The sequence below is a fragment of the Condylostylus longicornis genome, unplaced genomic scaffold (genome assembly GCF_029603195.1).
Source record: "Condylostylus longicornis isolate FDR11 unplaced genomic scaffold, ASM2960319v2 ptg000013l, whole genome shotgun sequence".
Lineage (NCBI taxonomy): Eukaryota > Metazoa > Arthropoda > Insecta > Diptera > Dolichopodidae > Condylostylus > Condylostylus longicornis.
Genome location: NW_026577982.1, coordinates 4,376,406 through 4,389,695, shown reverse-complemented (window position 1 = coordinate 4,389,695; position 13,290 = coordinate 4,376,406). Strand labels below are relative to the sequence as shown.

General features: G+C 23.0%; 1 protein-coding gene and 2 long non-coding RNA genes across 3 annotated transcripts; all 3 read right to left on the bottom strand.

The window, feature by feature from the left end:
* Nucleotides 1–692: 692 nt before the first annotated feature.
* LOC129605585 (uncharacterized) lies at nt 693–1,702 on the bottom strand. Its single transcript, XR_008696721.1, has 2 exons — nt 1,447–1,702; nt 693–1,366 (listed from the first exon to the last, which is right to left on the bottom strand). It is a non-coding gene; the product is annotated as an uncharacterized LOC129605585 (long non-coding RNA).
* Nucleotides 1,703–6,690: 4,988 nt separating this feature from the next.
* LOC129605606 (uncharacterized) lies at nt 6,691–7,301 on the bottom strand. The gene is made up of 2 exons (XR_008696727.1): nt 7,150–7,301; nt 6,691–7,069 (listed from the first exon to the last, which is right to left on the bottom strand). It is a non-coding gene; the product is annotated as an uncharacterized LOC129605606 (long non-coding RNA).
* A 2,166-nt stretch (nt 7,302–9,467) lies between these two features.
* On the bottom strand, nt 9,468–13,183 carry LOC129605337 (LIM domain-containing protein jub-like). The gene is made up of 7 exons (XM_055515029.1): nt 11,905–13,183; nt 11,132–11,639; nt 10,936–11,076; nt 10,695–10,864; nt 10,577–10,639; nt 10,358–10,523; nt 9,468–10,298 (listed from the first exon to the last, which is right to left on the bottom strand). The coding sequence occupies exons 1-7, from the start codon at nt 12,841–12,843 to the stop codon at nt 10,054–10,056; spliced, it is 2,232 nt and encodes a 743-aa protein (XP_055371004.1). The 5' UTR covers nt 12,844–13,183; the 3' UTR covers nt 9,468–10,053.
* Nucleotides 13,184–13,290: the final 107 nt, after the last annotated feature.

Genomic DNA, 13,290 nt, shown 5'->3' with positions numbered 1-13,290 from the left:
TACGGCAGAAACAGCATAATCTATTCAAAATTCTCAAATTTTAGTTTCAGTTCAAACATACATGTATATTTCAGCGATTATGTCATAATCACATTATAAATGGCATGTACTATAAACCTTCTTAGAGTATAACAGATTCTATATTCAAAGAAAAACTATAAGTAAACAAGAAAAATATTATAAAAAGGAAAATCATAAATAAAAATTGTAAGGATTCTAATTGTAACCCTATCACACTGTCAATTTTAATTTTAAAAATTTTAACTACGATATTAGAATTTTATATACGTATAACACAACTACGATAATGTTAGATTCTATATAATAATACAATTTTCAGTTATACCAATAAAATTAACCAAAAACGAAAAAAAAAACACCATACAATTTCAAAGTGATCCAATTTAAATTAAACATTATTATTAATATTAATATTGTTTCTTAAATAAATATTAAAAAAAAAAAATTAAAATTTTAAAAAAATAATAAAAACTAATAATAATAATAATAATGAAAATAAATTTATTAAAAAATGAGATCATTTTATTGCTGGTGCAATACTTTATACTATTGAATCATCTCTCACTCATCATTGACGTGGTAAACATTAAAACAAAAAAATTGTGATAACGTCAAAATGTAATTAATTTAAAAAAAAAATAATAATAATTAAAATAAATAATTATATATACATATATATATATATATGTATTTATTTACAACATATTTGAAAACAATAAAATCAATTGAACTTTAAGTAGGAAATGGAAATTCATTTTATTGATCTTCTTAAATTCTTTAAATATTATTCAAGAATAATTTTAAGAATTTCTCATCATCAAAAATTTCACTCAAGTATTTTCATTAAAAATTTTTAAAGGGAAAATCCATAATTATATTGAAAATAATAAGATTTCCATGAATTTTAAATTTAATTTTAATTAATTGTATTTTTTAATGTATATTTTCCAATTTTTTTGGTAATTAATTATTATTTTATTATATTACGAATATATATAGCTACATCACTGCCCTGGTTAGAATTTTCAAATAATACAGCTCTTGTGGAACTATAGTAGTCTTCTTTACAATATATCAAATTATTTAATGTTTTACAGAATTTTGAATATTTTTGGTATATTTTTAAGTATTTTCATTTTACAGTACATACATTTGATTACATTTAATATTTTATAATTATATGGTATTTTATATATAATATTAATATAGAAGAAAATTTCTTAATAACATGAGCATCTATTTCCTATACAAAATCCACCTAATTTACCAGTGTAACGACAGGATCTACCACAATCATATGATGAACATAATGAAAAAATTTGACGTTTAACTCTCAAATCTGGATCTGTAAAAATTAAAAATCGTAATTTATATTTAACATAATTATTATTTTCTTTTATATAATAATGTAATTTCTATTATTACCATTTTGTTCAAGTTGTGAATCGTCCTCTCTAGCAATTGTTGCTTCAGTAAAGTAAAGCATAACAATAAAAAATGATATTAAATAGAAAAATTTCATCTTTTCAATTTCTAGTAATTCTTAATACTTTTAGAGATACTTATTATACTGAATCTCAGTTTTCAATTGTTGGAGATGCACTTTTAGTTCTTCATATTTATATAAAAATTTATATTAAAAAAAAAGTCCCAAATTACCTTGGTTATTTACCCTAACACTGTGAATCCCAATAATTTTATAACTTATCACATAGATAATGTATTTTTTACAAGGAAAAAACTAATTTACAATATTTAGACAAGCTTTAAGAAATATTCTCAATAATTGTGTAGCTACAATATATTTTGAAATATTCTTAAAAATTTTAAATTTTAAGAGTATAACATTAATATAAACTGAATTTTTCATTTAACAGAAAAATTTATGATACCATTATTTATTTTAAGATAAATTATGTACACAAGTACTAAAAATTTAAATTTTAAGAAATGGCTATCGAGATAAAATTTCTCTTAAAAAAATTATTCTTGCTTATTAATTTAGTATACATATACATTAGTTATTGTTCTAAGTATTTGAAAAATTATAGGCTTTTTTAAAACAGTTGATTTTATTTTAAAACTCCCAAAAATAAAGAAATTAAATCGTAGGCTGCAAAAAATTTTTTGTAATCTGTTTTAGTACTTTTGTCTTATAAAACTCCTGTTAATTAAAATGACCTTCTATAGACAATATCAAATTATTTTTTGGTTGTAGATTTTCGAATATTATTGATATTTTAAAATATTAATGATTTTTAAATATTACTGATATATATTGCAGTATATTTGACTATTCGAATAATGCGGCTGCATAATCAAGCCGTACTATAGTACTTTAGAACAATAAAATAATATAATTAATTATTTTATTGCAACAAATTCTCTTACATATTTTTGCACCTAAAAATTCAATATTTTTTATATTATGAATTTTTTTACATTTTAATATATGTATTAAATAATTATGAATTTTATTAGTTGCCTCATAGTATTATGAATTAAAAGAGAAAATTTATAATATTAAAACTTATGAAGACAATTAATCATTATTTATTTAACTAGGCTGTCAAATACATCGAGAAGAGCGGCATACATTGCAGAATTGCAAGCATATGAGTTAAATTTGAAAAGGTTTCAAATTGAGAAATAAAGTAAATTATTGTAATTTGTACGAGTATTCGTGTACATTACCAAATTCAAAATGCATCTTGAACAATATTATCCTTTAATTGCATAAACACATGAATTTGCTGTAAAATTTTAATTTTAAAAAAATATTTCTATTAAAATTTTTACGAAAAATTTAATCGTTGATTTCATGAAAACGTGAAATACCATAACGTCCAAAATGTACTGAAAAAAAATTTACTACAATTAAATTGCAGTATTTTTTTTTTTCTTTTTTATTCTATTTCGCTCCTGGGAGGAGCATAGGGCTGCTGCATGATATTATAGATAACCATAAAATAGTTTCTCGTGTCATTGGTAGGTGACAAGCCCACCGTATAATTACAGTATTAATACCGTAATAAAACTTAAAAAAAAAACGACTGCATTGTAGTTCCAATTTTCACGCTACGCTGTTTGCTTCCTCATTGCGTAGTTAATATCCATTTTTAATAATTTGCTCCATGCTGCATTTATATTAAATTTTTTATTCTACATTCTACAATAATATGTCATTGCATTTTGGATGTAAGGAATATTTGATTGTAATTTCAAAATTTATTATTTTTTTTTGCTTTTGTCTTAAATATTCTTTTGAAAACACAATATTAAATAAGAGATCAAATCAAAATATTTCAAAGAATTAATTAATGAATAATTATAATGAAAAATAAAATGCTGTCTTTAACCTTAACTTTTATAATATTGTCTATACAGATTATTATGAAGCGCCTTTTTCATTTTAAAATTTTCCATAAGTCTATTACTTATATACTATGTTCAAATATGAATAACTACATACATATATATGTATAAATTTACATATTTATTTATATTTACATTTTTGTAATATTATTTTTATTTTACTTTCTCCTAATCATTATTATTATCATTATTATTAATGTATTTATATTGAATAGCCAAATTGTCTAGCATTAAATTAATATTTTAATAAAATATTTATTGATATTGATATCAATAGTAAATTTTTGTAAACGATTGTAGGGGCAATTTAAAGTATAAAATAAAATTTTATGAATTATATTTTTATTACTATAAAAATTTTCAGTTTGAATATCAAAAGTACACCTAAAATTAAAATTTTAATTTTACATTGCAACTAAAATAGAGTTTCGATCCCTCATGTTAGTAAAAGAATATGAAATCGAATCCTTTTTTTGAAGGATATTAAATTTTGTCATACTTTGTAGTAATTTAATAATATTATTTTAATCATTTGTTTTAACACTTTTGCTTTCATTAAATAAATCATAATATAAGTGATGTTGTACAAGTTGACCACAATAAACAAAAATTGAACCATTTGGTATGTGCACACACATTAATGAACTTTACTTTAATTTAATTCAATATACACATATAACAATAACAAGCGGAATTCCAATAACCTTTATTAAGGCTATATATGACAAACAAGATGCAGGATTAATAATCTAATATACATAAGATTATAAAAATTTTTTTAGGTTGTTCGAAAAATGTACGTTCACTAAAATTAGTAGGAAGCCCCTTTTATACTATAGTATTAAAAATTTAAAATGCTTTGATCCAAATGCAATTTAAATATTCATATGAGTAGCAATTTAATCAGTAATTCAGACATTCCAACTCATTATAATGAACTGTATGTGATATTAAGGTGTTTTAAATGTTTTATGAATCGTAATTGCTAGAATATTGGTAATTAATTACAGTATATAATAAATAGAATAAATTTATTAATTATAAAGTTATAATTGAGCTTTACATTTTCCGTTTATGTAGAAAATAAAATTTAACTGTCTTTCTACTAAATATGGTTTCATTGAACGGTTTTATTAAATAATAATTATGTATATTTTAATTCCATGAAAAAAAATCTTAAAATTCATATTGCCTTTTTAATAAAAATTATATAAAAATAACCTTTATAGTTAATTTAATCAAAATTTAAGAAGTATAATGGTAAACTAATATATATTAGCATAATATTAAGACCCCTCACAACGTATTATAGCTGTTCAACACATTTAATTTGTTATCATTTAATAAATAAAATTTTCAATAAATCGAGGAACCAATAAGGATTCGAAAACAAAAGGATATAATCTAAAATGTCATCAGCACTAAAACAAAATTTTTAATGCATTCAACATATTTGTGTATTTTTTAAAAATTATATAAGAATGTTCAATGAACTATAACATTTTATTATTTTTGTTTTGAAATAATAAAAGATTTTGAATAAACAAAAGGGGATTAAAATACATAATAACAAATTTAAATATGGAAATCTTCAATTTCTATTATAACAAGATAACAATAATAAATAGAAAGAAAGATTGCATGCAAACCAGTACAGATGCTTTGAGAATGGAAATTTTTTGAAGGTTTTTTATTTTATTAATATGAATATAAAAATTAATAAAAAACAAAACAATAATAAAAAAGTTGTAATCAATATAATCCATTATCAATGCAAAACATTGTTACAAATTATCAGTAAATTTTATTTTCTTCTCTTGTTTGGTCATAATTCATAAAATAAAACAAGATGAAGTGAAATATTTGAACAACTATAGGATATTTGAAACAGAAATAATATTTACTAAAATTTTAAGATTTTTTCACGGCTCTAGAATTTAATATAACTATGAAAGGTATATCTAAAATATTTTGCTAGAACTGAAATCGAAACTGAAGCTTTAAAATTAATCACAAGGTTCCATCACAAGACTGTAACAAATTTTAAACTCAGATACTTAGTAACTAGTAATAATAAACTTTCCGTCAGATTGAAATTGTAATTATTAACAGTTGTATTAATACAGAATCAGTTTATAAATGCGAATTCATCGATTGTGCATTAATGCATTAATGTCTGATGCCAGGGTTTGTCTCATGAGCATGTTTTGTTATTACATTTTTTAACAAGCCTTATTAAGTTTAACATAACATTGAACGTTTTCAAATAAATAATTCACTTATTATTTTTATTAATTAATTAAGACTTATTATTTATTAATATTTAACTGATGCCGGAGACGAATCCATTAGTGAATTATAAGAATTAGTATTTAAAATTTAAATTGTTAACAAAATATCAATTTCATAATACATTTTGAAATTATTTCTTAATGTTTATAAAAAATTAAACTAAATTAAAAAAAATAAACATATGTATATGTTGGGATGTGTAACCATATTATTGCATTATAATCACACCACACTTAGAACCTCTAACATAACCTGAAAAAGTCAACACCTTACATAAATTTTTGATTTGTAAACATTGTACTAAAAAAAAATTATAGTTTATGCATGCTTGATATTTGCATACATACTTAATTAATTATATTACCCTAAGATTTTAATAATATTTTTTTTTTTGCCCATTTCATTTTTGAGTTCAAGTTTTATTTGTTTATATTAAGTTGAAAAATATATTTAGTTCAATAATTTATTAAAATTAAATAAAGAATTACACAACAATTAAGAATTGAACTATTTTTGAATATTAAATATAATTCTGACAAATTTATATGTAGAGATTTGCAATTAAAGCTAAAATTTAAGTTATGGCAAAGCTTTATCATTAACAAACATGAGTGTATGACAATCAAGTACATATTGAAATAAATGTGGCGATAAAAAAAACGATTGCAATCGAAAAAAAATAAAAGAGAACTATAGTATGTATGCTGCTGTAGAAACTCTTACTTGAAATTTCCTCGATAATCTTGAACAATATGATCAGAAAAAGCATTTCTGTCTAAGAAGTAAACATAAACTTCAGTGAGATGAAATAAATCTTTATGAAGATTTTTTTTTGTTACATTATGCATTGGTACATCAGCAGAAAGAACTACTATTTTACACAGAGTCTTTTATGGGTTTGATGAATTTCTTTGTAATTTTCTTAATATTGAAGAAACAAATCTTTGAGCATTAATTAAAATAAATTTTGATTATATACAAATAAATAACGTAAGCATAATGTTTAGTAATGACTCGTTAAATTGTTTTATTATACAATTATAATTTATTATGATTAGTTAAATTTAAAATATAATTAAAGGATTGTTATAATTGACGCATTATTTAATAACTGAATAATTTTTAATTCAACATAAAAAAGAAATAATATTTTTGAATAAAATATCTGAACTAATCGAATTTAATATAGTAAAACTTTGAAAAAAAAATTTATAATTTTATTATGTATTTTATACAATAGATTAACAGAAAAATATTTAATAACATGAGCATTTATTCAATACGCAAGATCCACCTATTTTACCAGTGTAACGACAAGACATAGCACAATCAGATAACGAACAATATGATAGAATTTGGCGTTTAACTCTCAAATCTGAATCTATAAAAATTAAAAATTGTAATTTATATTTAACATAATTATTATTTTCTTTTATATAATAATGTAATTTCTATTATTACCATTTTGTTCAAGTTGTGAATCGTCTTCTATAGCAATTGTTGCTTCAGTAAAGTAAATCATAACAATAAAAAATGATATTAAAGAGAAAAAATTCATCTTTTCAATTTCTAGTAATTCTTAATACTTTTAAAGATATTTATTGTAAGATATTTAATTTTTGATATTTATATAAAAATTTATAATAAAGAAAAAATCCCCTACTGATTTGGTTATTTACCCTAACACTGTGAATCCCTAATTTTTATAGATTATCACATAATATGCAGAAAATATATTTTTTAAAGTCGAAAAAACAAAATAAAAATTTTTATATATGGTTTAAAGAATATATTCAATAATTAAGAATTTAAAAAATTCTTGAATTTCCAGGGTAACATTACTTATTATAAAATAAAATGCTATTAAAAAAATTATTCTCGTTTTACCTTATAAAATGAAGTATAATTTAAGTATATTCTAAAAATTTTAAAAATTAGGCATTAAATTAAAAGTTTTCAAAACAGTTAATCTTATTCTAAGATTCCCACAAATAAACAAATTTAACAATAGGCTGAAAAGATAAAAGCAGTATATAAATTATTTTTTACACCTACAACAAAACTTATTATTATTTTTTGTTTGCAAAATTGTTAAAAAAAACTGAGTTTAAAAAAAATTTTGATATTTTATAAGGCAATAAATTATGAATTCATAGTAAGTACTTACAAATAAATTATTAACTTAATTGAACGAAGACAAAATCTTGTTGAAAAAATTGCAAAAATAAAACTTTTTAAATAATTTAATTAATTAAATGCACTTTATTTCTTTATTTTATTATCTTCAAAATCAAATCCAGTTATTTATCGGTGTTTTAAAATTTCCATTAATAATAATTAAGTTTGACTTGATTTTTTATAAGACTTTTTATATAGTTTACAATTAGTTATGATGTATATTGTTTAATAGGTAAATAATAATATATAATTAGAAGTTACAATATATTGCTACAAAAAAAAATTTTTTTTTCTTATTTATTAAATTAATACTTTAATAAAAAAAAAATTAAAAAATGTTTAGCTATACAAAATTATTAACTTTTGTTTTTTTGTTTTTTTCTTTTAAGTTAAAATAACATAAATTTAAAACACAAAGAAATTATATTATTTATATTCTAAAATTTTAATAAAATATGTATAAAAAAGTATTTTTTGTAACTCTTTTTTAATTAAAAAAAAAAATGTAATTAAAATCAAAAATTAATTACATTAACATGAATTATCATTCATATTAGTTGTTTATTTTGTGTTTTTATATAATTTGTGTATATAAATATGTTTATAAAATATTTATCACTTATTTAGATCAAAAATAGTTAAGTATTTTTCAAAAAAAAATCCTCTTCAATAATTTTAATATCTCATCATCATAGTATTTTAGATTAGTTATGATTATAAATCTTAGTAATTTTATTAAAAAAATCTTTATATTAATTTATTGCTGTTTGTGAATAAGTAAAAATTAGATTTTTCTATATTATTATTACAAATATCATTTTTTTTTTAAATGTGTTTTACTTTTAAATTTTACTTTATTTTATATTATTTTAATAACTCTGAAGTTGATGCAATAAAATATGATTATTTTTATAAGAAAAAAAAAAGAAGGATTAAAAATAAAAATATGAAAATTAAGAAATAAATGAAGTTAATTTTAATTTTATAACAGATTTTAAATGTTTTAAGGAAATCTATTTTTTTAAACTATTATTTAACGAAAAAAATTTAAATCAACTTTTGATTTTAATGTTTTAATTAAGTTTTCACTATTTGTTGATTTCTGATTAAGGTTAATTTCTTATTCACAAGTAAATAACACATTTATATTTGAGTTAATTTTTTTATAATATCATTATTATATATATATATATTTGTTATCAAAAACTACGGTATAAAAACAAAAGTTTCAATTGTAAAAATTTTTGCTAGTTCTTTTATGTACTTAAATATTATTTAATTCATAATTTCATTAATATTTTATTGTGATTTTGTTAATATTGCGGTAAATGGCAGTATAATATAATTAAGTTATTAATTACATTCATTAATTTAAAATTATTGCGCAGCTTTTTGATATATTATGTATGTTGTAAAAAAAAAGTGTTAACAAACTTTGTTTCATACAAATTTTTTGAAATATGTAAATTAAAAATTATTTCTACAAAATTGATGTATTTAAAATTTATTTATATAATTCTATATACTCTTTTTTTTTGACATAGGTGATTTTAACAGTAATTAATCGAACCATTAATAAATTAAGTAATTTAAACAATTAAAAAATTTATAAAAAATTCATTGAAAAAAAAATTCCAAATTTTGCAAGTGCATATATTTAATGTATATAAAATTAATTGCACTTTGTAGTCCAAAATAGTTTTTTCCAAAATTTATTTTTAACATTTTCTTTTTTATTCTTTTATACATTATACTTGAAAATTATGTTAATTAGTAAATTCTTCTACAAATATCAATATTAGTCTGACGCCAATGTAATTTTTAAACTACCATTCTTCAAATTTTAATTAACATATAACTACTTACATTTTGTCATTTTCAATTTTATATAATATGTATAATAATTGGAGTTGAAAAATACAAATACAAGTTTTGAGATAAACAAGGAAAATAGAAAGTCTGATATTGATCAAGAAACATTATCACCACTTCTTATATAAATACGTATGTATTAATGTGCACAGCTAAAAAGTTTAAAATATGAAGCATTAAGGAAGATTAAATTCTCAAATTGATAAACGTGGCATATTTTTTCTGCCCTTAGTTTATATTATTTTATATAACAATTTTGCATATTCGTTATATAAGCACAACTATATACGTCCTTAAACCATATTTATGATTTAGCTAACCCAAATATTGATAACTAGCACAAACAGGTTCAACTCTTGAATGAGTTGATGTTTGTAATGCAAGTCTTTGCAAATGACAAGCTCTGCACAATAGATGACCATCTAATGGATAACATCTTTTATCTGGTTCGTCAGTCAATTGCATACCACATTGCTCACAGATATAACAATCTACATGAAAATCTTTATCCATTGATACAACACGAACAGTTTCATCAGTACCTTCAACTGGTGTTATACCTAAAATGCATTTCAGAATAAAGTATAAGTATGTAAATTGTAATATTCGTCATTTTTACCTTTTCCACAACTAGCACATTTTGGTGCAAACATTCTGTGATAATCATTAACACAATAAATTTTGTGATCCACATCAACTGTAAAAGGTACGCCATCTAAACATTCATTACAAACACAACAACGGAAGCATCCGGGGTGATATGATTTCCCCATGGCTTGCAATATCTATAATATATTTAAAAAATTATTTACAAAATGTTTTTAAGATAATTTATTACCATTTCCATAATTAAATGACCACAAATAGCACATTTCTCTGCAGTTTGTTGAAAACCTGAATACTAAAGAATAACAATTTACAATAATAACGTTAGAATAGATATTACAACTTATTACCATATAATCTTCCTCACAGTACACACGACCATGAACATTGTAAAATGCTTTACCCCGGAGTGCGCGACCGCAAGAACAGCAAATGAAGCAATTTGTATGATAAAGGTTTCCCATAGCTTGGCAAGCTTGTCCAGCACCAGTAACTTTCTCACCGCATTGGGTACAAATTCCTAAAACACGATTAATTAATTAAAAACATATTTTTTGTCTAATATCTAATCTTGAATGGTTATTTTATTACCAAAATATTCTCCCTGCTCTTCACTTTTTTCAAATTCTTCTTCTAATTGTCTAGTAAGCTCTTCAATTTTTTTCTCTGCCTCTGTAGGTCCAGCTGGCCTTGGCGGAGTTACATTATAGGGTAGTAAATTTTTTGACAATCCTAAAATTTGAACAATAACATATAGTTCTAATTATAAAATATATACTCAGCTTACTTGAACCACTTCCTGTACTATTTTGCGATGGCGTTGGAGAATTAGCTTGTGGCAGTGGTGAACCTGCACTAACTAATGATGGTGGTCTTACAATGTCCGTATTATTACACGGAATCATAGGAGGCGTAGAAGAATACATTTGTCGAGGCTCTGTATAACTGGATTTCGCAGATGTAGCAATTTGTGTAGATACTGCAGATTTTGGGGGAGGAATCGGTGCTGTTGGAGATAACGGGGGATTTAAAGCAGATCCACTGCTTGAATTCTGAATAGCCCTAAATACGTGCGGTGAACCATTTTTGTGATTTTTTTGCAAACTTCCACCACGACTGAGGTTTGCAGTCATGCAAACATAATCGGAACTATTAATGTCTTCTATAAAATTAGGGTTCATTGAGATGTTCATTTGTTGTTGTGTTTTCGGGTGCTGTGGTTGCGGATGTATTAATTGTATTTGCCCTGAGTGACCGGTATTTGATTGGAACAATGTCGACTTTTCATATGAAGGCTGAAAATTTAACAATAATAAAATTATTATTATGTATTTCATTTAGTCGAAAATTTTCAATTCATAAAATATATGTATGTATGTATTTTTTTTAAGTCTCTTTTTAAGATTTAAAATGTGATAAACATTATGATTCCTTTTTGTAACTATTTACAAATTACAATAATATTCATCGACTACTATTAGTCATAATTGTATAACTGCTTAAATTATAATGTTTGTGATGACTCATTATATAATATTCTTTATGTATGGGTATACTTACAGGAGGAGCAAGAGGATTTCTTTTCTGCGGCGTATGTTGTTGTAGCTGCAATTGGTAATTTTGTAAACTATTAGGAGATGGTGGCATATACTGGTGTTGATTATTTGATGCTGGTAAAGATAAATTTCTATATCTTGGAGAACCATCTGTGCCTGTTTTAGCCAGAGGTGAATTAGAAGAGTTACTCCTTCGATGTTGTGGCGACGCCAAGACCTCATTTAAATTCGATCTTAAATGTGAATTTTGTGTACCTAGATGAGCAGGGCTTGGTAGATCTTGTAATTGATATATAACTGCTGTTGATGGAGAGCCTTGCGGTTGACTTCTTGGGCCAGGTGGGGCGATATTTTCATAGATTGGTATTGGATCTAACTCTGGTAATGGAGTATGTGCATATCGTCCTATATTTACATGCTGATGTTGTGGTAAATGCTGATAAATATTAGAGTTCGATGTTTGCGATATATTGCTTCCTGTTATATTTTTATTGTTAATTGAAGCCTGCGATGGAGATCTTTTATTGTGAGAATCAAAATGCTGTCCTGCGTAAAATTCTAAATTTTCATAAACCGGTGAGGATTTTATATCACTTGTATAACTATGACCTGTTTTCAAGTTGTGTATGTGTAAAGGCGAACCATTGCGATTACTGCTGTTTCTAATATCATTTATATTTTGCATTGGAAATCTCGTTCCATATTCAATGTGTGGTGATAACTTTGAAGTTTGCAATTTGTTGCTTACCAGCAAATCATTTTTATCTTGTGATTTCAATATTATGTTATCTTTAGCTAGATTTTCAAAACCAGGATTTTGTTGTAAATGTTGCAATTGTTCATTGTATATGAAAATATTTGGATTATCAGATATTTGCATACGTTGCATTAATGCTTCATAATTATTTTCAGCTAAATTTTGATTTTTTTGATGTGATGCCATTAGAATTTAGTTACCCTTTTTTTCTGTTTAATATGTAACAGGGAATGTAATGAATATACATATAAAAAGTGTATTGTTTAAGGGATTTGTGGGTCAAGTAACACAGCTCTTTAATACTTAAATATTACAATAATAATAATTGCTTCACATATTAATAGTACTATAAATACGCTTCTTTCGTATCATTAAGTGACTCTTGAATCAGTTTCCACACAAAAAAACTTCTTAAACTTAACATAAAACAAAGAAAAATATTGTTTTGCCCAAAATTTCTACCAGGATAATGAAATTGATGTCTCAAAAGTCAAACGTCAAAAAAGAAGTTGAAAAAAAAAAAATAAAAACTTATGTATAAAAGTTGGCAGCATTTGTGAATGCTGTTTACATTGATTTTTCGATGCATTCTGAATATACATCGTTCACCAAGAAGAGTATTTAGAGCAGCGT

Bases quoted from the DNA above. Each gene is read 5' to 3' on its own strand.
- LOC129605337 (XM_055515029.1), bottom strand. From the start codon at position 12,843: ATGGCATCACATCAAAAAAATCAAAATTTAGCTGAAAATAATTATGAA. The intron at 11,077-11,131 runs GTAAGCTGAGTA...TTCAAATTTTAG, and splicing joins TAGTACAGGAAGTGGTTCAA to GATTGTCAAAAAATTTACTA. The intron at 10,524-10,576 runs GTAATAAATTAT...AATATATTATAG, and splicing joins GTCATTTAATTATGGAAATG to ATATTGCAAGCCATGGGGAA.